The sequence below is a fragment of the Chiloscyllium punctatum genome, chromosome 37 (genome assembly GCF_047496795.1).
Source record: "Chiloscyllium punctatum isolate Juve2018m chromosome 37, sChiPun1.3, whole genome shotgun sequence".
NCBI lineage: Eukaryota > Metazoa > Chordata > Chondrichthyes > Orectolobiformes > Hemiscylliidae > Chiloscyllium > Chiloscyllium punctatum.
Genome location: NC_092775.1, coordinates 52,481,244 through 52,505,989, shown reverse-complemented (window position 1 = coordinate 52,505,989; position 24,746 = coordinate 52,481,244). Strand labels below are relative to the sequence as shown.

The 24,746-nt window shown below is 43.8% G+C and overlaps 1 protein-coding gene across 1 annotated transcript in view; it reads left to right on the top strand.

Moving 5' to 3' along the window:
• Positions 1-24,746, top strand: part of rtf2 (replication termination factor 2) — a 157,097-nt gene that overhangs the window by 112,851 nt on the left and 19,500 nt on the right. Inside the window, exons 6-8 of the mRNA XM_072556828.1 lie at positions 121-234; positions 16,098-16,152; positions 22,792-22,881. Of these exons, the coding sequence (XP_072412929.1) occupies positions 121-234; positions 16,098-16,152; positions 22,792-22,881 (259 nt within the window). The remainder of the gene's footprint in view (positions 1-120; positions 235-16,097; positions 16,153-22,791; positions 22,882-24,746) is intronic.

The following is a 24,746-nucleotide window of genomic DNA, read 5'->3' as shown; positions in this document are numbered from 1 at the left end:
CTTGAGCTAATAAGATCAAGAATAATATTAGTCTGGCCATCTGAGTGCATGGTAACACTGGATTGGTGAAATAAATATACCATTGATACAATTTTAATATTTTTCCCCATTTTTCTTCAGTGTGGGAAACCTTTCAAAGAAGATGATGTGATTTTACTGAATGGGAATAAAGAAGAAATAGCAGATCTCCAAAGGAAAATGGAGGAAAGAAAACTCAAAGCCAAACTATTGAAGGTATGATTGCAAAACATATAGGCTTGTTACGGAGAAAATAATCCATGGAGCCTCCTCCCAAGCTCAGGCAAAGTATAATCTGGAGGTTAAGTCTCTACAGCAACTAATGCATTTCTGTAACACCATTTCAATGCCATTTTGCACTGGGCTAGAGTATTGTGACCACTGAGTTAATGTGTTTGGGAAAACGAAGAGTGGCATCACAGAGGAGTGGTGTGTTGATTGGCTTTAGATTATAAAAAGTGTAATTTTTGGAAAAAGGGGTTAATTTGGAAACAACATGAATTAGTTAAAGTCAGGGCCAATATACTGAAGCAAAGTTGGGTAAGGGAGTAATTTAATAAGCATAATTAATAAGTTAAAGAAAATAGACTAACTCAAGTATTAAAAGAAGTCATGGCAGTAAAGCTTGTACCTGTGATATCTTCCTCCTCTGCTATATGGCAAATCATGGAAGTGGCCATGTGTGCAGGAAATGTTTCCAGCTGCAGCTACTAGTGAACCACATTTTGGAGCTGGAGCTGCGATTGAATTTGTGCTGGAGCATCCCGTGATGCTGAGTCATGGTTGGCATGTTCAGTGAGCGGGTCACACCGCAGGTGAAGACTGAAAAGGCTTGGAGGAACACCTAGGCAGAGAAAGGCAGGTAGTTCAGGAGTTCCATGTGGCCATTTTCCCTTCTAGCAGATGTACCGTTTGGATAATGATGGGGGGAAGATGACTTCATAGCACCATGCTGCACAAGAGGGAAGGAAGTAGAATGGCAGGGATGTAGTGGTAGGGAATTCAATTGTAAGGAGAACAGACAGGAGCTTCCCTGGTGCCAGAGTCAGGGATGTCACTGGCTACAAGACATTCTGACTATGTGAATTAGACATTATTGGTCAGTTAAGAGTTTGGCAAGTTTGAATGGTATTTATTTTAATTCTAGGAGTCTGTCAAACAAGGCAGATGAGTTGAGGGCACAAATTAAGCCATGGGGAATATGATGTCATTGCTGTTAGTGAGACTTGGTTGAGAGAGGGACAGGACAATACTCCAGGAAATAGGATCTTCAGATGAGACAGGGAAGGAAGTAAAAGAGGTGGTGTCACAATCTTTATCAGGGAATCTATTTTGACTGTTCTCATTTCTAACAGATATATCATTTGGATACTGTTGGGGGGGGAATGATGACCTGTGCAGGAAAAAGCACAACTTCATGGCACCATGCTGCACAAGAGGGAAGGAAGTAGAGCAGCAAGAATGTAGTGGTAGGGAATTCAATTGAAGGGGAACAGACAGAGGCTTCTGCAGCCCCTGGCAGATTCCTGATGAAGGGCTTATGCCTGAAATGTCAACTCTCCTACTCCTCTGATGCTGGCTGACCTGCTCTGCTTTTTCAGCACCATGCTCTCAGCTCTGATCTCCAGCATCTGCAGTCCTCACTTTCCCCCAATCTATTGCTGCAGTGAGGAGGAATAGCATCTCAAAAGGCTCTTCAAATGGAGCCATACGCATTGAATTAGAATTAATTTTATTGTCATGGACTCGCATGAGTCCAATGAGAAATTTGCAAGTTGCCACTTACAGCAGCATCTTTGATACAAAGGTATCTTGGTACAGATTTTTAAGTACAAATTCTTAGGGAAAAATTAGAAAAATGAAGAAATAAAAAATCCAGCATTACAGAACTTCGTGCCATCCTATTTACAAAGTACAAAATCATTGGAATAAATTAGAAAAATAAATAAAAAGTTCAGAACAAGAGTCCTTTTAACCCAACCCTTGCCTCCAGATCGCGCAATCCTTCATCTTGAGGCTGTTCAGATTGGGAGTGCCAGGAGTCCACTCTGGATTTACTTCAAGGCCAGGAGTCCTCACTGAGGCTGGTTGTCCAAGATGGCTTCACTCGGGGCTCAAGGGTAGGATGTAAGAAGAAGGAAGGAAAGAAAGACACGAAAAGAGGAAAATAAAGAAAGAAAAGAAATAGAGTGGATGAACTCTGGCTGAGGAGTCCTACTCCACCGCCATCTTGGATAAGCATAAAGGCCAAAAAGGGAGCAGTCCCATTGCTGGGAGCATTCCAAAGGCACCCAAACAGTCCAATAGAAATAGAAGAGCAAATATGTAAACAAACTTAGAGTCATAAAGATGTACAGCATGGAAACAGACCCTTCAGTCCAACCTGTCCATGCCGACCAGATACCCCAACCCAATCTAGTCCCACCTGCCAGCACTTGGCCAATATCCCTCCAAACTCTTCCTATTCATATACCCATCTAAATGCCTCTTAAATGTTGCAATTGTATCAGCCTCCACCATATCATCTGGCAGCTCATTCCATATATGTACCATCCTCTGCGTGAAAAAGTTGCCCCTTAGGTCTCTTTTATACCTTTCCCCTCTCACCCTAAACCTATGACCTCTAGTTCTGGACTTCCCGACCCCAGGGAAAAGACTTTGTCTATTTATCCTATCCATGCCCCTCATAATTTTGTCAACCTCTATAAGGTCACCCCTCAGCCTCCAACACTCCAGGGAAAACAGCCCCAGCCTATTCAGTCTCTCCCTGTAGCTCAGATCCTCCAACCCTGGCAACATCCTTGTAGATCTTTTCTGAACCCTTTTCAAGTTTCACAACATCTTTCCGATAGGAAGGAGACCAGAATTGCACACAGTATTCCAACAGTGGCCTAACCAATGTCCTGTACAGCTGCAACATGACCTCCCAACTCCTGTACTCAATACTCTGACCAATGAAGGAAAGCATACCAAACACTTTCTTCACTATCCTATCTACTTGCGACTCCACTTTCAAGGAGCTATGAACCTGCCCTCCAAGGTCTCTTTGTTCAGCAACACTCCCTAGGACCTTACCATTAAGTATATAAGTCCTGCTAAGATTTGCTTTCCCAAAATGCAGCACCTCGCATTTATCTGAATTAAACTCCATCTGCCACTCTCAGCCCATTGCTTAAGAGAAATGTAGAAATAAAGCAGCAATGATAGGAGATTTCAACTTCCCTAACGTTAACTGGGATAATCAAAGTTCATAGATTTGGAGGAAGTAGAATTCATAAAATGCATCTGGGAGTGCTTTTCAAGCCAGTTTGCCTGACAAGAGGGTGTGGTCCTGTTCTTAATTTTAGCTAATGGAGCTGGGCAATTATTGAGATTATCAATGTTGCAAGAATCAGCAGGGCAGCTTTTTCAGACGGCGATGATGACTCTATTAGATTCAATTTGTTATGGAAAAGGTCAAGGATGTGCCTGAAATCTAAGTTCTCAATTGAGTGATGGCTGATTTAAATAAGTTAAAAATCTCACAACACCAGGTTATAGTTCAACAGGTTTAATTGGAAGCACACTAGCTTTCGGAGCGACGCTCCTTCATCAGGTGGTTGTGGAGGGCTCAATTGTCAGGCACAGAATTTGTAGCAAAAATTTGCAGTGTCATGTAAGTCCAAATTCACCCCACAAACGTATATGTATATGTGTTCATGTGGGTCTTTGTGTGTGTGTGTGTGTCTGTCTGTCTGGGCTGGGGGGTTGTGAGTGAGAGAGAGTGTATATGTGCATGTGTGTAGGTGAGTGTAGAGTGTCTTAGGTCTGTGAGGGGGTGCGTGTGGGAGTGCATGTGTCTGTAGGAGTGTGTGTGTGCGTGTCTAGGGTGGGGGGTTGTGAGTGTCTGTGAGAGAGTGTGTATATGTGTGTGCGTGAGTGTAGAGTGGCCTAAGTCTCTGAGAGGATGCATGTGAGAGTGTGGGAGTGTGTGTGTCTGTAAGTGGGTGTGTGTCTGTGTACATGTGTGTATGTGTGTGTGTATAGGAGTGGCCTGTGTGTCTATGTATGAGTGTGTGTGTGTATAGTGCAATGGTGGCCACCTGTAGTGTGACATGAACCCAAGGCCCCGGTTGAGGCCCTCCCTATGGATACTGACCTTAGCTACCAGCCTCTGTTCGGCCACTTTTTGCTACTGCCTGTCCCGAAGTCTGCCTTGGAAGATGGTCACCCGAAGGTCCGATGTTGAATGTCCTGGACCGCTGAAGTGTTCCCCAACAGGGAGGGAACACTCCTGTCTGTTGATTGTTGTGCGATGCCCATTCATCCGTTGCCGTAGCCTTTGCTTGGTTTCCCCAATGTACCATACCTCGGGGCATCCTTGCCTGCAACATATAAGATAGACAATGTTGGCTGAGTCACATGAGTACCTACCACATAGACTTGCAGAGTTACATTATACTTGGCTCAAAAACTGCATGAATTAATGTAAAACTCTGTTATCTCACTTTTTAGTTTACAATCAGTCTAAACATTATGGCAAAGACAGAGAACACAGGGGGCTAACACACTTTGTTACAGTTAATTGGAGAATGCAACTTTTAAAATAAAGGTTTTGTGCTTTACACATGAAAGAGGTGAAACTATCATAGTATTCTAACAGATGAAAGCCTCAACAAACAATTAAAGTATTTTTCAATGTATAATTTCAGTTACATCACACTGCAAATTTTTGCTACAAATTCTGTGCCTGACAATTGAGCCCTCCACAACCACCTGATGAAGGAGCGGCGCTCCAAAAGCTAGTGTGCTTCCAATTAAACCTGTTGGACTATAACCTGGTGTTGTGTGATTTTTAACTTTGTGCACCCCATCTCCAAATCACCGGCATCTCCAAATCATGATTTAAATAAGATCTGATAAGATTTGGCTAAAGTGGACTGGCAGCAGATCCTTCTGGTAAATCTGTATCTGCTGTCTGATTATATGTAAGTTATTTAGAGTTGAAAGTAGGAGGGTTGATCACTGAGTTTATGGATAACATTAAAATTGCATATTTTTGCAATTTGAGCTTGGTGTGCGTGTCCACCAGCCCCTTAAAATAACAGATCAGCTAGCTAAACTGGTTAGAGATGCATATTCTTACTTTTGTTAGTCGAGGTACAGAGTTTAAGAGCAGGAAGGTTATGTTGGAAATATATAAAACATTGTTTAGATTACAGCCCGGTCTGTGCACATTAGAATCCACATTAGAAGAGAGATGTTATAGCACTGGGAGAGTGCAGAGGAGATTTACCAGGATGTTGCCAAGGCTAGAGTGTTTTAGTTCTGAAGAGAGATTGGACAAGCTGGGGTTGTTCCCCTAAGAGTGGGGGAGGTTTAAATAGAACATAGAATGTTACAGAACAGTACAGGCCCTTCGGCCCTCGATGTTGCGCCAACCTGTGAAATTAATCTGATGCCTATCTAATTTACGTCATTCCATTATTATCCATGTGTATGTCCAATACCCATTTAAATGCCCTTAACATTGGCGAGTTTACTACTGTTTGCAGGCAGGCCATTCCGCCCCCCCCCCCAACCCCGACTACTCTGAGTAATGGGACATGATTGACATGTATGAAATTATGAGGGGCCTAGACAGGAAAGAAACATTTTCCTTTGGGAGAGGGATCAATGAACAGACACGTAGATTTAAGGTATAGAGCAGAAGATTTAGAGCAGACATGAGGTCAGCTTTTTTTCACCAAAACGGTGGTGGGAATCTGGAACTCACTGCATGTAAGCTTTGGAGAGGCAGAAACCCTCATAACATTTAAGACCCTTTTTGCCCCAACTCTACACCCCACCCAACAATTTCCCCAATACCATTTCCTTTTGTTTCTCCCTGTCACCGAACTGTGTTCCCCAATGATTCTGGTATGTCATTTACGTCTTCCTTTGTGAAAACCGAACCAAAGCATGTATTTAGTTTGTCAGCAAGTTCTTTTTTTACTCCATTATAAATTCTCCTGTTTCTGACTGTAAGAGAACTACATTGTCTTCGCCAATTTTTTTTTCTCTTCACATACCTATAGAAAGTTTAGTCAGCTTTTATGATCCCTGCAAGGTTACTCTCATTCTCCTTTCCTCATTGATTCCTTTGTCCTCCTTTGCTGAATGCCCACTCCTTTTGTTTTGTTTTTTTCAGGCCAATGTGTTTGCCTCTTTCTTGGATCTAATATCATTTCGAATTTCTCCTGTAAGCCTGATTTGGTCATGTTTCCCATTTTACTTTTGAGCCAGAATGGAATTCAAGGTTTGTGTAAAGATTTGTAGCTCCAGTGCAGGTTGCATTTGTTATGGGTATGTTCACTTAGCTGGCAATTTGGTTTGCAGCTGTTTCGTCCCCTCTCTCGGTAACATCCTCAGTGCTGTCCTCTGTTTGGTTTGTCCTATTATTGTTGTGTTGTCCCAATGAAATTTATGGTCCTTGTCATCTGTATGTATAGAGTAGGACAACACAACAATAACAGAATAAGCCAAATAAAGGACAACCCTCTAGCTAGACGCTTGGCACTCATTTGCATGGCCAATCTATGGACTCCATCAATAACCGTATTAACCTAGACCCAATATACCGACCACTGCAATGAACAACAGGAAGCAGCGGGAACAAAACCAGATAAATTCCAGCAGACACAGTACAGCAGCGCTTCACAGAAGGCTCCACAGCATTGAGGATGTCTCTGAGAAAGGGAATGAGATGTCTGCAAACCAACTTCCCAGCTCGGTGAACATACCCACAACAGCTGCAGAATGGAATTAACAACTGTTGCAGTTCACCCATACGTTTTTTGAATGCTGGCCACCATCGTTCCTTTTAAAGAATACTCCCAATCTATCATAGTCAAACTGTAAATCCTTCTGTTCAGATTCTGGATTCTACTTTCAGAATCAGCTACATCACTTGAGGAAAAATTCTATCAAATTGTGGTATCTCAGACCACAGGTCTTTGCAAAACTATTATTCCATTCTCATTACACAATACCAGTTTAGGATGGCCCATTCTCTAGTTGATTTTTCAACATATTAGTCCAAAAGGCTATCCTGTATACATTGCAGGAATTCCAAGATGTCAGAACTAGAGCAGTGGAGTTGTTTTCTCGGTTGTGGGTCATGTTAGAGAGGTGGGGTATGGATGATTTGAAAACAGAAAGATAATTCTAAAATTAAAAGGTTTCTTGACTAGGAGCCATGGTATGCCAATAGACATAGGAGCAATGGGGGACTGAGACTTGCTGTGAGTTAACGCATGAGCACAAAGGTTGCAATAATATTAGATTTGTAGAGGGTAGAATATAGGAGAGTAGCCAGGAGGGCTTTATATGAAAAAGATACAGTGGCAATTTTATTGTCAGTGCATGATTGAACACTTCTCTGCTGCGTATGGAATGAAGTTGTAAGGATCTGAAAGGGTTAATGTTGAAGAGTGAATTAAGCACTGCCCGAGTTGATGTCATATGGACCAGAGTTGTACTTTGGGTTTCGAGAGAGAATGACCATGTTAGTAACAGTATCTTCGTGCCAATGTTTCATGTACTGAATTGTTTTTATGCAAAAACTACATTCTGTTAAAGACAGGAGCCTCTTCTCAGGAGATTACTGGTGATTTTCTGTAGCATGTTAGATCAAACAAATCTTATCGGTCCTCACCATAAAAGTGATTGCCAGACACATCTTTCATCATGAGGAGCTATGGTGAAGATCCATCATATATCTCTGTGTTTATACCTAACTTTATTGGCCAGCTGTCCTATTTTAGTTCAAAGACTATATTATACAATTACAAAAATGCTAAATTGAATTTAGTTAAGATGTTGAGGATAAGGAGTGGAAATCTCAAGTTGGTTTCATTGTCAGGAAATGATTTTCAAAAATTGACTTCTAGTGTGCTATTACAGATTGGCTTCCAATATGATTGCTAAAATAATTGCCGGTTGCATGCCCCTGCAAGGTATTAACTGTACAAAGATAGCCTCCCTTGCTACTTTTGTAACAAAAAACGTTACAAACTGTGTACTTAAACTCATATCTAAATTAGTTCTGCCCAGCATAAATTCATGTTTTGCCCTAAGCATCACATTCAAAGCTCACATTCACATTAACCTTGAGGGCTGTTGTAGAATGTGGTGTCCTATCTGGTAAATGGTCTTGTTTTTAGTTGAAACCAACTGCATAATTTGATGTCGAGAGTGTGGTGCTGGAAACTCACAGCAGGGCAGGCAGCATCCGGGGACTATGGGAATTACCATTTTGGACAAAAGCCCCTCATCAGGAATAAGGCTGTGAGCCGAGGGGGTGGAGAGATAAATGGGAGGGGGTTGGGGCTGGGGGGCAGGTAGCTGAGAGTGCAATCGGTAGGTGAAGGTGGGGTAATGGTGATAGGTCGGAGAGGAGGATGGAGTGGATAGGTGGGAAGGAAGATTGCTAGGTAGGGCTGTTCATGAGGGGGGTGCCGAGTTGGAAAGTTGGAACTGGGGTAAGGTGGGGGAGGGGAAATGAGGAAGTTGGTGACATCCACATTGATGCCGTGCGGTTGAAGGGTCCTGAGGTGAAAGATGAGGCATTTTTCTTCCAGGTGTCGGGTGGTAAGGGAGCGGGATGGAGGAGGCCCAGGACTTGCATGTCCTTGGCAGAGTGAGAGGAGGAGTTGAAGTGTTCGGCCACGGGGCATTGAGATTGGTTTGTATGGGTGTTCTAGAGACAACCCTGGTAGTTACAGAACATTGAGTCTCACTTCAGTTGTTGGTAAAGTGTTGGAAAAGGTTATAAGAGAGAGGATTTATAACCATCTAGAAAAGAATAATCTGATCTGGGGCAGTCAGCACGGTTTTGTGAAGGGTCGGTCGTGCCTAACGAATCTTATTGAGTTTTTTGACAAAGTGACCAAACAGGTAGATGAGAGTAAAGCAGTTGATGTGGTGTATATGGATTTTAGCAAGGCATTCGGTCAGGTTCCCCACAGTCTGCTATGATACAAAATGCTGAGGAATGGGATTGTGGGAGACATAGCAGCTTTGATCAGTAATTTTCTTGCTGAAAGAAAACAGAGGGTTGTAGTTGATGGAACATGTTCATCATGGTGTCTAGCGGCGTACCGCAAGGGTCGGTGTTTGGTCCACTGCTGTTCGTCATTTTCATAAATGATCTGGATGAGGGCTTAGAACGGTGGGTTAGTAAATTTGCGGGCGACACTAAGATCGGTGGAGTTGTGGATAGTGACAAAGGATGTAGTAGGTTGCAGCGAGACATAGATAGGATGCAGAGCTGGGCTGAGAGGTAGCAAATGGAGTTTAATGTCGACAAGTGTGAGGTGATACACTTTGGCCGGAGTAATCGGAATGCAAAGTACTGGGCTAATGGTAGGATTCTTGGAAGTGCAGATGAGCAGAGAGAACTCGGTGTACACAGATCCCTGAAAGTTGCCACCCAAATTCACAGAGTTGTTAAGAAGGCATGCAGTGTTTTGGCCTTTATTAATAGAGGGGTTGAGTTCCGGAACCAGCAGGTTATGCTGCAGCTATACAAAGCTCTGGTGCGGCCACACTTGGAGTATTGTGTACAGTTCTGGTCACTGAATTACAAGAAGGATGTGGAAGCTTTGGAAAGGGTGCAGAGAAGATTTACTAGGATGTTGCCTGGCATGGTAGGAATGTCTTACGAGGAAAGGCTGGAGGGCCTTGAGGCTGTTCTCCTTAGAGAGAAGGTTGAGAGGTGACTTAATAGAGACATACAAGATAATCAGGGGGTTAGATAGGGTGGACAGGGGATGCCTTTTTCCAAGTATGGGGACGGCAAACACGAGGGGACACAACTTCAAAGTATAAGACAGATGCCAGAGGTAGTTTCTTTACTCAGAGAGTAGTAAGGGTATGGAATGCTTTGCCAAGTTTAAGTGCATTGGATAGGCAAATGGACGTACATGGAATAGTGTAGGTGGGATGGGCTTCAGGTTAGTATGACAGGGTGGCGCAGCATCGAGGGCCGAAGGGCCTGTACTGCGCTGTAATGTTCTATGTTCTCTAAAGTGCTGTGCAAGTGAACATCCTGCCTCCCCATTGAAGAGGAGACTGCATCAGCGGATACAGTAAATGGCATGTGTGGAAGTGCAGGTGTAACTTTGGATGTGGAAGGCTCCTTTGGGGCATTGGATGGAGGTGAGGGGGGAGGTGTGGGTGCAGGTTTTGCAATTTTGGCAGTGAGGGGGGAAGGGTGAGTTTTTGGAGGGGCATGAAGCCGACAAGGAGTCGCGGAGGGAACGGTTTTTACAGAAAGCAGATAGGGGTGGTGAGGTAAATATATTTCTGGTGATGAGGTCTATTTGTAGGTGGCAGAATTGGCAGAAGAAGATGCAATGTGTACAAAGGTTGGTGCAGTGGAAGATGAGGACCAGGGGGTTCTGTCCTTGTTGCGGTTGGAGGGGTGGGGTTTGAGGGCAGAGGTGCAGGAAGTGGATGAAATGTGCTGGAGGGCATCATCAGCCACTGGGGAGGGGAAATCGTGGTCTTTAAAAAAGATCATCATCTGAAATGTTCTGTGGTGGAACTTTTTCCTCCTGGGAGCAGATGTGGTGGAGGTGGAGGAATTGGGAATAAGAGATAGCATTTTCACAGGAGGCAAGGTGGGAGAAGGTGTAATCCAGGCAGCCGTGGGAGTCTATGGGTTTGTAGAAGACGTTAGTGTTGAGTTGGTCACCGTTAATGAAGAGGGTGAAGAGTCTGGATGGCATGTGGACTCGATGGGCTGAATGGCCTGCTTCCACACTGTAGGGATTCTATTCAAAAGTTAATTTTTGAAAGGTTTTATAAGTTTGATGAACAGTCATCAGACTAGAAATGTTAACTCTGCTTTATTCGCCATCAGATGCTGCCAGACCTGCTGAGTTTCTCCAGCAATTTCTGTTTTTGTTGCAAATGTGACTTAACTGTTTCAATTGAAATGACCATAAACCATCCTGCCTGAGAATTATGATATGGAATAATAAGACACTCCCTCCGATACAAACATGGACAAATCTGCACTGGTATTGTAAACGTATATATTTTCCAAGTTGGAGATAGGACAAAGTACATCTTTTAATCTGAATAATTTTAAGTCCATGAAAACATGTTGCAGGAGGCCTTGGAGAGTTCAGTCTCTTTGAGTAGGATAAAATTGAAATACTTAATTTAAATTTAAGAACAATACCAGTAAATAAATGGTTAGTTTTATTCTTAATTTGTTGCTGCTTTTTAAAAAAAATCATTTCTGGTAGAAACTGTATACATAGAAAGTTAGGAAAGTTAGCCTGTTTCTTATCTTCAGAGATCATAATGAACCTCCTGTGCATTTCTTTAGTTGTCTGTTTTATTGAAGTAATTAAATTCAGAATATTTGAATTTTAAAGGCAGCTAATAAGGTGGTGAATTGCAGCTTGCGTGTTTGTTGAAAGGCAAAATAAAAGTGAAATGTTCAAAAATGAAATATCAAAGGAAAATATGCAAACTTTTATTTTTTAGTCATCAAAGCGTGGATTTTTTTGGCAAAGTGGGATTCAGGCCCATCTACTGTTGGTGCTATTAACAATATAATTGACAAGATGTACAATATAAAACCTTTCAAAAATTTTGTTTTGAATAGAATCCCTACAGAGTGGAAGCAGGCCATTCAGTCCAACGAGTCCACACTGATCCTCTGAAGTGCATCCCACCCAGACCCAGCCCCTACCCACGTAACTCGGCACTCCCCATGGCAAACCCACCTAGCTTGCACACTATGATCAATTTAGCATGGCCAAGTGACTTAACCTGTGCATTGGATTGTGGGAGGAAACCAGAGCACCCTGAAGAAACCTATGCAGATACGAGGAGAATGTGCAAACACCATACACACAGTCACCTGAGGCTGGAATCGAACCCAGGTTTCTGAAGCTGTGAGGCTGCAGTGCTAACCCTTAAACTAGTGTAATCAATGTTTGTATTGCACCTTATGTTTCCTCCTCTCTCTTCCTTGAACATTGACTAACAAGATGGTTATTAGGGATATGCAGAAATATGGATTTGACACCACTATCAGATCATTCGTGATATTACAGCAGGCTAGAGAGACTGAATGGCCTACCACTACTTATTTGGAGGTTCACTGCCTGTCTTACTAAATGTTGAAGTAAATGACACACAGAAATTGGAAATGATGAATGATGAAGTGTATGATGCTGTATCATCATTTGCAATCACTACCTAAATTGAAATCCCCTTCCTGTCACACTTTTTGGAAATAGTGACAGAAAATGAAGCAAGTCTGAGTCCACAGAGCCAGTAGTACTGAACTGTGCTTAATTTTCTAATCTGGCAAATTCGATCAAAAGCAAAAGGAAGGAAAATGACCGGAAACATGATTGCTTTGTAAGGTAGGTGTATGTTACAGGGTAATGCTGGCCAGATGGCAGAAAGCCACACAGGTTTCAGAAGAGAGGAGGATAGACAAAAGGCTGAGGCACAATTTATGATCATGGATTGAGAGAGCCATTGAAAACATGCAAGGTACAAAACTGGAGGTGAAAGTTGTGAACCTCCTCCAAGCAGCATAATCTCGCAGCGAGCAGTGCTGCCATTTTCCCATTATTAACTGCTCTGCAAGCTGAAACAAAAAGAACTGTTGTGAGATTTTTAAAACAGCATGCTGTGGAGGAATTGGTGGTTGTGGACCACCAATATCATCTACACGTCTTTATTACTTGCTCAGAACACTACAGAGAGCTGGTGCAACACAGGCATAGCAGTGCTGCCATGATCCCTAATAGAGTGAACGGGCACTAAAACCGACTGGAAAATGAGGAAATGCTTATCTCAGGTGGTGTAGTGTCTGGCAAACAGCTGCATCAGAATGGTGTGATCCCGGATGTCCCTGATACTGCATCACATCATTTAATGTCTTAGAGTTATTATGGACTTCTGTGGGATTGAATCATGCAAGCATCTGGGTAAGTGGGGCCATTTGGAGAACTGGGTAGATCGAAGAGCATGGAGCTGGAGGTTTTGATTCCCGCCTTGGGCAACTATCTGTGTGGAGTTATCCTTGTGTCTGCGTGGGCTTCCTCCCAGAATCCAAAGATGTGTAGTAAGGCGAATTGGTTGTGCTACGTTGTCCGTAGCATTCAGGGATGTATAGGTTAGGTGCATTAGTCAGGGGTAAATGTAGGGGAATGGGTCCGAGTGGGATACTTTTTGGAAGGTCGGTGTCGACTTGTTGGGACGAAGGGCCTGTTTCCACATTGGAGGGATTCTAATTCTAATTCTAATATAGCAGAGAAATGGCCTGTCATCCCAGTCAATGCCTGAGGGTTTTTTGTTCTGCTTGACAACATAAGATTTTAAAAAAAGGGAAAGGGGTAGGCCATTTAGCCCTCAAGCCTGCTCCACCATTCAGTTAGATCATGGCTGGTCCTCTTTTCCAATTTCCTGTGATTTGTCCATAGCCCTTGATTCCCCTTTTGATCAAGAATCCATCAATCTTAGGCTCTAGTAGAGTACAAGGACTCTACCCCAACAGCTGTATGTGACAAGAAGCTCAAAAGAGATTGAAACTTCTGAGAGAAGAAATGCACCATCCTCTGACTTTCCGAGTAGAGGTGCTAATTTAAGATAGTGCCATCTGGTCCTAGACTCTTCACCACCACCCCCCACCCACCCCCCCAACCCCCCCACCATAAAGGGAAACATTGTCTCACCTTATCAAGCCCTTTCAGGAAAACTGAGTTGACCTCACCTGATAGTGTCAGTGGTATTATACAAAGAGAGCCTCCAACCAGTCCTCACCAACTATTTTCCCAAATTAAACTAATCCCACCTCCCTGCGTTTGGCCCACATCCCTCAAAATCGTTCCTATTCATGAACTTATCCAAATGCAGTCTTTCAACTGCATTCATCACTTTTTCTGGCAGTTCATTCCACACACTAGCCAGTCTCTTGGAGAAATGTTGCCCCTCACATCCTTATTAAATCTTTCTCCTCTCACCTTACATATATGCACCTTAGTTTTGAGCTCCTCTACCATAGGAAAGGGACCTTTTGTCATTCACCTTACCTATGCCCCTCATATTTTTATAAATTTCAATAAGGCCACCCCAAACCTTTGCTCAAGTCAAAAAAAGCATATCTTTAGAATGTACTTGCTGAAATTAGTTTTGTCTGAAATACATTCAACCTTGCAGCTTTTTTAGGTTTCTTTGCCAATTTTTGTTGTTTTCCTCCCATTGTCACCTGAAGCCTTTTTTTTATTTCCAAAATATACTTTATTCACAAAATGTATCTTTTTATACATAGTCACAAGTGCAATCCAGTTCTGTACAGTAACATATCAAGGAAACAAACAAACATTGAAGTTTGACTGTATCCAAACAAACCAAAGACGTCTCATAATTGTCCAAGATTATATTTATGTATATTTGAGGTATCAAGAGGACCCGATAACTGAACAGACCCCATACAGCTTTTGCAAAAAGACCTCAGACTGTTTTATTTCCCTACTGTGCCTTGGCAGCAGCAGCCCCAAATTTTAGTGTGTCCGTCAGCACATTGATTTTATTGTCATGTACCAAAGTACAGTGAAAAGCTTTGTTTATGGGCAGTGCAAGCAGGTCATAGTAAGCAAAAATGTACAGATGAAAGGTTGCAAAAAGACTTCGAGGCATATGTTGCATTGGGCATGTACTAGGTGAGATCAATGTTAACAAGATCAGCATTATTTGAGGCTAGAGAGTCCATTCATCAGTCTAATAACAGCGAGGAGGAAGTTGTTCTTGAACTTGCTGCTGCCTGTGTTCAGGCTTCTGTGTCTTCTGCCTGACAGAAAAGATTGTAGGAGATCATTACCAGGGTGCGATGAGTCTTTGATGTTGGCAGCCTTTCCACAGCAGCAAGCCGTGTAAACTGAGTCCACGGATGGGAGGTTGGCTTCTGTGTTAGTCTGGGCTGGGCTGCCTTCTGTAGTTTCTTCCGGTCCTGGGCAGAGCAGTTGCCATACCAGGCAATTATGCATCTGCTCAGTACGCTTTCAGTGGTGCATCTGTAGAAGTTGGTGAGAGTCCTTATAGACATGCAAAATTTCCTGAACCGCCTGAGGAAGAATAAGCGTTGTGCGCCTTCACTGTTGCATCTGTATGTGAAGTCCAGGACAGGTTCTTTTAGATTGGATTCCCTATAGTGTGGAAACAGGCCTTTTTGCCCAACTAGTCCACACCGACTCTCCGAAGAGTAACCCACCCAGACCCATTCCCCCTAACTAATGACTTAACTCTACAGGCAATTTAGCATGACCAATTCACCTGACCTGCACATTTTTGGACTGTGGGAGGAAACCGGAGCATCCGGAGGAAACCCACACAGACACTGGGAGAATGTGCAAACTCCACACAGACAGTCACCCAAGGCTAGAATTGAACCTGGGTCCCTGGCGCTGAGAGGCAGCAGTGCTAACCACTGAGCCACCGTTTGTTATTGTTATTCCGAGAAACTTTACACTGTTCACCTTCTCAACCTCAGTTCCATCGGTGTGGATAGGGGCATGTTGTCCTCCTTTCTGGGAATATACCAGTCTGCAGCATTCAATCGTAGTCAACCCCTTGCTCTGGAAAACCAATACCTGCTGGAATATATTTCCCCATATGATTGGTGCTTTTCTAGCTCATGGACTATACTGTCATTTCCTCCCGTGAGCAACACTACAAGTATGTGATGATAAACATAACATTTTAAAGGCTAATCCTCCCATTATCTTGAGGTCTTGCCAGGCAATCTTTGAATTAGTATTGGGAAATAGCAGTCCTTCTTGCTTGATCTCTTAATGTACGTGGAATTTGTCTCAAGTCCCCATGCTGGCAATGATTATTAGCTCAGAATGATTATTCTGCAGTTTTCTGTGTAGTGTGAAATACAGACGTTAGACCAGAATCTCTCTGTTTTCACTGTCTGTAGAGTGTCATGTTGCAGGCTTAGCCTCTTAAGTTGTAAACCACACTACATCATGTCACAGTTTATGATTTTCATGTTGGATCTAATTGTTTGTTTGTTTTTCCAGAAAGCAAAGAAATCCAAGGCAACAGAATCTTGTGTGAAATCTGCACGCACTGAAGGTACTGTATCAAATTGTCTGCAAAATACATTCCCCTAGATCGAAGATTATGAATAATTTTGCAACCAATTCTATGCTTCCACAAGTTTTTGCATTTACACTTTATTGCTGTCTTAGTGTGAAATAAGCTTTTATTAAAAAACGCAGCTGATAATGTTTTTCATAAAACCACAGAGGCTGGATGTCTTGGTCAGTAAATTGATGAAAGAGATGAGGTGGATATTGCACTTATATGCAAATACATCATGTTAAATGTATGTGATTTGACCCTTTACGAGGGTAAGACCTCAACTTGCTATTCAAGTTTATTTTAGAAACTGCTCACATCTGTTATGTTGTACTCAGTTACTGTTATGCTGCTTCACACAGTGCTTTTTTTTGAAGCAGAACAAGAGAGCAAACACTATGTAATCTTTTATAATTTTAGAAACATTTTCATTTATTTAAACGAAATCATATTCTGGAATTAGCGGTCACAATTCTTGATTTTATCAGTGATTCATAAAGCTGTGTCTGTTGGGTACCCTGGTCTGCGTGTGAGACCCTTTTTCTTAGACCGCATATAATTTTTACTTCAACATATTGCCAGAGGACCATAGTTTGTGCTCTCTCATGAGGAGTGAACTAATCCTTAGGTAAAAACAATGACTGCAGATGCTGGAAACCAGAATCTGGATTCGTGGTGCTGGAAGAGCACAGCAGTTCAGGCAGCATCCAAGTAGCTTCGAAATTGACGTTTCGGGCAAAAGCCCTTCATCAGGAATAAAGGCAGTGAGCCTGAAGCGTGGAGAGATAAGCTAGAGGAGGGTGGGGGTGGGGAGAAAGTAGCATAGAGTACAATGGGTGAGTGGGGGAGGGGATGAAGGTGATAGGTCAAGGTGGAGAGGATGGAGTGGGTAGGTGGAAAAGAAGATAGGCAGGTAGGACAAATCCGGACAAGTCAAGGAGACGGTGCTGAGCTGGAAGTTTAGAACTAGGATGAGGTGGGGGAAGGGGAAATGAGGAAACTGTTGAAGTTCACATTGATGCCCTGGGGTTGCAGTGTTCCGAGGCGGAAGATGAGGCATTCTTTCTCCAGGCGTCTGGTGGTGAGGGAGCGGCAGTGAAGGAGGCCCAGGACCTCCATGTCCTTGGCAGAGTGGGAGGGGGAGTTGAAATGTTGGGCCACGGGGCGGTTTGGTTGATTGGTGCGGGTGTCCCGGAGATGTTCCCTAAAGCGCTCTGCTAGGAGGCGCCCAGTCTCCCCAATGTAGAGGAGACCGCATCGGGAGCAACGGATACAATAAATGATATTAGTGGATGTGCAAGTAAAACTTTGGATGTGGAAGGCTCCTTGAGGGCCTTGGATAGAGGTGAGGGAGGAGGTGTGGGCGCAGGTTTTACAGTTCCTGCGGTGGCAGGGGAAAGTGTCAGGATTGGAGGGTGGGTTGTTTGGGGCGTGGACCTGACCAGGTAGTCACGGAGGGAATGGTCTTTGCGGAAGGCAGAATATCCCTGGTAGTGGGGTCTGTTTGGAGGTGGCGGAAATGTCGGCGGATGATTTGGTTTATACGAAGGTTGGTAGGGTGGAAGGTGAGCACCAGGGGCGTTCTGTCCTTGTTACGGTTGGAGGGGTGGGGTCTGAGGGCGGAGGTGCGGGATGTAGACGAGATGCGTTGGAGGGCATCTTTAACCACGTGGGAAGGTAAATTGCAGTCTCTAAAGAAGGAGGCCATCTGGTGTATTCTGTGGTGGAACTGGTCCTCCTGGGAGCAGATCCGGCAGAGGCGGAGGAATTGGGAATAGGTGTAATCCAGGTAGCTGTGGGAGTCGGTGGGTTTGTAAAACATGTCAGTGTCAAGTCGGTCGTCATTAATGGAGGTGGAGAGGTCCAGGAAGGGGAGGGAGTTGTCAGAGATGGTCCAGGTAAATTTAAGGTCAGGGTGGAATGTGTTGGTGAAGTTGATGAATTGCTCAACCTCCTCGCGGGAGCACGAGGTGGCGCATATGCAGTCATCAATGTAGCGGAGGAAGAGGTGGGGAGTGGTGCCGGTGTAATTACGGAAGATCAACGTTCTACGTAGCCAACAAAGAGGCAGAGATGAGGTTGACAAGGTGAGGCCTTCATGGAGACCTCAGCTGGTATCAGAATTCAACCCATGAATACAAATAAAATAGAGTGCTGGAAATCTGAAACAAACACACAATACTGTAGGATCTCAGCAGGTCTGTTCCGAAGAAGTGTCATGCCAGGCTTGTGATATTAACTCTGTTTCTCTTTCCACAGATACTGCCAGACCTGCTGAGTGGATGTATGCTTGCTCACTGAGCTGGAAGGTTCATTTTCAGAAGTTTTGTCACCATACTAGGTAACATCACGGTGGGTGGCACGGTGGCACAGTGGTTAGCACTGCTGCCTCACAGCGCCAGAGACCTGGGTTCAATTCCCACCTTAGGCAACTGTCTGTGTGGAATTTGCACATTCTCCCCGTGTCTGCATGGGTTTCCTCTGGGTGCTCTGGTTTCCTCCCACAGTTCAAAAAAAATGTGCAGGTCAGGTAAATTGGCCATGCTAAATTGCCCGTAGTGTTAGGTAAGGGGTAAATGTAGGGGAATGGGTCTGAGTGGGTGCACTTCGGCAGGTCGGTGTGGACTTGTTGGGCCGAAGGGTCTGTTTCCACACTGTAAGTAATCTAATCATCAGTGAACCTCCGGTGAAGCACTGGTGTTAGTGACCCACTTTCTATTCAAATGTTTAGGTTTCAGTGGGTTGATGATGTCATTTCCTGCTCTTTTCCTCAGGACAGTAAATGGCGTCCAAGTCAGTTTGTTTGTTGATAGCGTTCCGGTTGAAATGCCATGCTTAGAGTCATAGAGATGTACAGCAATGCTTCTAGGAATTCTTGTGTGTGTCCCGGTTTGACTTGCCCTAGGATGGGTGTATTGTCACAGTCGAAGTGGTGCCCTTCCTCATCTGTATGTCAAGAGAGTGAGAGTGGGTCATGTTGTTTTCTGACTAGTTGATGTTCATGTATCCTGGTGGCTAGCTTTATACCTCTTTGTCCAGTGTAGTGTTTGTTGCAGTTCTTGCAAGGTATTTTGTAAATGACATTAATTTTAAAGTTGTCTGTATAGGGTCTTTCAAGTTCATTAGTTGCTGTTTTATTGTGTTGGTGGGTTTGTGGGCTACCATGATGAGTAGTCTGGCAGTCATTTCCAAGATGTCTTTGATGTAGGGGAGAGTGACTCGGATTTCTGGGCGCATTTTGTCTGCTTATTTGGATTTGTTGCTGAGAAATCGGCGGACTATGTTCTTTGGGTTCCCGTTCTTTTTGAATACACTGTATAGGTGATTTTTCTCCGCTCTGCGTAGTTCCTCTGTGCTGCAGTGTGTGGTGGCTCATTGAAATAATGTTCTAATGCAGCTTTGTTTGTGGATGTTGGGATGATTGCTTCTGTAGTTCAGTATTTGGTCCATATGTGTGTGTTCCTGTAGAGGCTGGTTTGAAGTTCCCCATTGGCTATTCGCTCTATTGGTGACATCTAGGAATGACAGTTTGTTGTTGCTTTCCCCCTCTTTAGTGAATTTTATGCCAGTAAGGGATGATCTTGAAGGTTTCCTCAAATTTGTTTCGTTTAGTGATGACAAAGGTGTCATCCACGTAGTGGACCCAGAGTTTGGGTTGGATAGTTGGCAGAGCTTTTGTTCGAGTCTCTGTATTACTGCCCCTGCTAAGAACAATGGACAACACATCCATCCCAGGACAAGTCAAACAGAGACACGCATGAGAATTCCTAGAAGCATGACAATCCAGCCAGAATTCTATCACTAAACACATTGACTTTGACCCCAATTACCACCCTCTGAGAAACAGAACAGGAAATAGTGTTGCCAGCCCAAGGAAACCTAAACACATAAATAGAAAGTGAGTCACTAACACCAGTGCTTCACTGGAGGCTCACTGATGATGTTACCTAGTATGGTGACAAAACGTCTGAAAATGAACCTTGCAGCTCAGTGAGCAAACTTACATCCAGAACCTCAACCTAAGCGACAAATCTTCTCAAAACTCGCTAAGACCTGCTGAGTTTCTCTAACGTTCTGTGTTTGTTTGAGAATTAAACCCATCTTGTTGGTGTGACACTGTCTTGCAAACGTACCATCCAGAAAACTGAACTATCAGCAGTGTTTTCTGTCAAAGTATCTCATGCACACTTCTATATACAAAATGTGGTTACGCTAAGCTATTGCACAGACTAGTGAGGTCAGAGCTGATACATTTCCATTACATTTGCGCAAAGCTGGAAGATTTTAACCAGGCAGTATCTCGGGTCTCAATGTCAGATTGTAATTTATCAATTAACAATTATTCATTGCAATATGAGCACGCACCGTACTCACCTCATATAGTAGCTCCTGAACATGTGTAACCTTAGGATAGAGATCCCATATTCAATTGCAAGGAATTCATCACCTCAGTGTTATCAAAATTTTCGGACTTCCACATTGATGAATAGGTTTCTCTCTTTTGCAGCATGACTATTCTAGAGGGCAGTTAAGAGGTCACATCAGGTCAGATGGAAAAACAGACTGGAATGGCTGGGGCTTTTTCTCATTGGAGCATAGGAGGTGACCTTTATAGAGGTTTATAAAATCATGAGGGGTATAGATAAGGTGAATGACAAGGGTCTTTTTTTCCTCAGGAAGGAGAGTTCAAGATTTAAAAAGGTCTCATAGTCTCCCCTTCTTCTCACTCTTCTCTTCCTCTCCTCCAGCACCCTTCCCCTCTCTTCCACCCCCATCCAACCCCCTGTCTCTTCCCCCATCCACCCAGTGTCTCCCCCACCCCCTCATTTGCCCAAGGCATCTCCCCTAACCTTCATCTGTCCCCCTCCCCCACATCTCTTCCCCCATCTGCCATCGTCTCTCCCCTGCCCCATTCCTCCCCATTACCGTCTCTCCCGCGTTCGACTGCAGTCTCTCCCCACACCCCCATCCACCCCCCCCTTGTCTCCCCTACCTCCATCCATCCGCGCACCCTCCCACTCAGCTCCCCCCATGCACCCGTCCCCCTTTCCTGCTCCCCTCACGCCCTCTTACCCACCATCTCTCCCTCCAGCCACCATCCCTGTGACCCCCGCCCCCCAAACCCCCCTGCCTGTCCCTCCAGCAGCACCCGTTACTCTCCCCCACCCCCATTTCTCGGTGGTGAAGGAACGGCAATAAAGTTCCAGTTATGGGTAGTGAGCAGCTTGTAGTTAGTGATTCCCTTGATTCTTTTCTCTTGTCACACTAAATAGTTGAGGTCTTAGGTTCAGAAGAAGTTATCAAAGAAACTTTGGTGAGTTGTTGCCGTGCAAATTGTGATTAGTACATTCTGCCGCCACTGTATGTCAGTGAGAGGAGTGATTGATAGAGATGGTGGGTGGGGTGCCTGTCAAACAGGCTGCTTTATCCTGGTTGGTTTCAAGTTTTCTGAGTGTACTCATCTATGCAAGAGTATTGCAGTCCTCACTATCTCCAAGTCGAGAGTATTCATCATTCTCTCGAGTTTTGATCTGTAGATGGTGGACAGGCTTTGGGGAGTCAGAGGGTTGATTACTTACACCAGAATTCCTAGTTTCTGACCTGCTCTTGTCAGCCTAGTATTTTGTCAATAGCATGTCCTATTCAGTTTCGAGCCCATAAAAATCCCCCACATGTTGATAGTGGGAGATTGACTGATGGTAATGCTATTGAATGTCAAGAAGTGATAGATTCTGTTTTGTTGGAGATGGTCCTTGGCACTTGTGTGGCATGAGAAGGACATGCCTACATTTGAACATGGTAAAAACAATGACTGCAGATGCTGGAAACCAGATTCTGGATTAGTGGTGCTGGAAGAGCACAGCAGTTCAGGCAGCATCCAAGTAGCTTCGAAATCGACGTTTCGGGCAAAAGCCCAGGGCAGCAAAGAGTCTCCAGCCAATTCCTTTTATCACACTGAGTTAAATTGATTGAAGAATGGCCCCTGTTATGCTGGGGAACGTGTAAAGAGGCCAGGATGAATCAACCACTTGACACTTCTGCTTGCAAATCTCCTCTCTGCACCATCTACCTGCTCATCTGTCCTCTCCTTTGTTGCTAACTCACTCCCCCTCATTCTCTGTAGCTTGCGCACTGTCACTTGCTCACTTCCCCTCGCTCCATGTCGTTCGCATCCCCTTCCCTTGCTCTGTGCCACCAACTTGCTCTCTCTGTGCCCCCTGCCTCTGTTTGATTGCTGGTACTGGGGTAGTCCTGACGGGATGCATGTAATATTGTATGTAGCCACAGAAAATATTTGAATTGAAATTTGCTGCTCAAAACTTGGCCTGTCATATCCATGTCTAGTCTCATTCACAGGAGAATTTGTTTTTCACTGATTTTACCCAATCTCAGCAATTATCGCAGACTTATGACTAGATCTCGTTTTCCCACTTTGTGTCCTTCCTAGTACCCATTACATTTAGGAGCATGGTACATAATGAAGCACAGTAGTTAGTTTCTCCATATTAGTTTGTGTCAATATTTTAGTTGTTGTTCTGGACTCGAGTACGTCGCTTCTGTTTCTCTGTGTCTCCCTTTTTATTCTGAAGATTGTATTCCCTCACTGCTTCCTTTCCTTTATTTTATAAATAGAAATTGCGGGGTCATCAACCCAGAAACCCAAAGAGACTAAAGTAGCCACTGACAAGATGCTGAATGGATTTTCGAGCTCTTCTGGTGCAGGTCAGTTTCTGTTGTATGTTTCAGTTCTGATTGTCATACCTGAGAGGCAAGGATCCAAATCCAGCTCTTGACATAAACTATGTAATGGAGTGAGTTTACTTGCAATCAGTGTTTCTTCTCCTTTCAAGGAAATTATTTTTACTCTGGGTCTCTAACCATTTCTTAAACAATTTCTTTAATCTCCACCATGGTTCACCCCAAAGTTTTGGTCACACTTTGTACAAAGAAATTCTGGGTGAAGTTATTAGTTTGTACCTGTGTTGACTTGCCCTGCTCTCAGGAATTCAGAAGTCATGTATGCTCTGCCCAAATATGACCTTTCTCTCACTGTAGTATTTTCATATTTCTAGCTTGTCTTTTTTTTTCATTGTGAAGAAACTAGTAAGTGTGGTCTCCAGTCAGCTTCACGGTGAAGCAGAATGGGGAGGATGTCAAAGTGTGGTGCTGGAAAAGCACATCAGGTCAAGCAGCATCTGAGGAGCAGGAGAATTGACATTTCCAGCATAATCCCTTCATCAGGAATGACTCTGATCTCAAGCATCTGCAGTCCTCACTTTCTCCTTGATTGAGAAGGATGTCCTGCAATCAACATTGTAGTGAAACAGACTGGGAAGAGTGTACTGTAGTCGGTGTCGCAGGGAAACAGACTGGGAAGAGGGTCCTGTAGTCGGTGTTGCAGGGAAGCAAACTGGGAAGAGTGTGCTGCAGTTGGTGTCACACGGAAGCAGACTGGGAAGAGGGTCCTGTAGTTGGTGTTGCAGGGAAGCAGACTGGGAAGAGGGTCCTGTAGTCGGTGTTGCAGGGAAGCAGATTGGGAAGAGTGTGCTGCAGTTGGTGTCACATGGAAGCAGACTGGGAAGAGGGTCCTGTAGTCAGTGTCACACGGAAGCAGACTGGGAAGAGGGTCCTGCAGTTAGTTCTTCTCAAGTAAGAAACAAGAGTGACATCAAAAGTCTATAAGTCAGGAAGGGGAGGAATTGAGGGCAGGACAATTAAACCAAACATCAGATTAAGACCTGTCACAGCCATTGATTGATCAAAGTTCTGTATTTGTTAATTGGTTAAAGCTTACAGTATTCTCATATTTAACCCTGTAAACACATTGATGGTAAAGTTAGTATACTGCATAAAAGGCAACAATGTATGAATAACATAACTAAATATTTAATTGTCTCATTAAAAATGACAGTGTGTCAAAACTGCAGTATGTTTGAGCTCAAAGATGCCATTGTGATTCCAGCCAAGCATCTCTGTGGTAAGTTTTTAAAGTTTGAACTGTAGGCTGAACTACAGAAACTGTGATGCATCAGGGAGCAGGGAGTTTACCTGGATTCCTTGTACCTGGAGGCAGTCACTTGATAGGTTCTTCTCATATGGGCAGTGGTCAGTAGGTAAGGCAGGTAAGAGCACCCAAAGGACAGGAGCATCAGCCTAAGCAATTGTCAAACATGTTTGATGTTCAGCTTGTTTGAGTGAGAGTGGGGACTGTGGGATGGATGAGTGAAATGATAGTGATGCCATGGGACTACTTATTGCCACGGAAAGACCCCTTCCACCCTGTTAATATTGTCTTCCAATTTTCCGTCAGGCAGAAGGTACAGAAACTTGAACACATGCTCCAGCTGATTCAAGAGCAGCTTCTTACCTGCCATAATTAGACAGCTGAATGGACCTCTCAAACTTCAAATAATGTTGATTTTGCTAATGTTGATTTTTGCGTGCCTCCTGTGCAGCCATAAATCTTTATTCCTCGCTCTGTCCAAGCATCCTATGATCTGTACCGGCATCTCCAAATTATGATCTGTATGTCCTTGTTTGCTATGATCTACCAGTATTGCTCACAAAACAAAATGCCTTTTATTGTA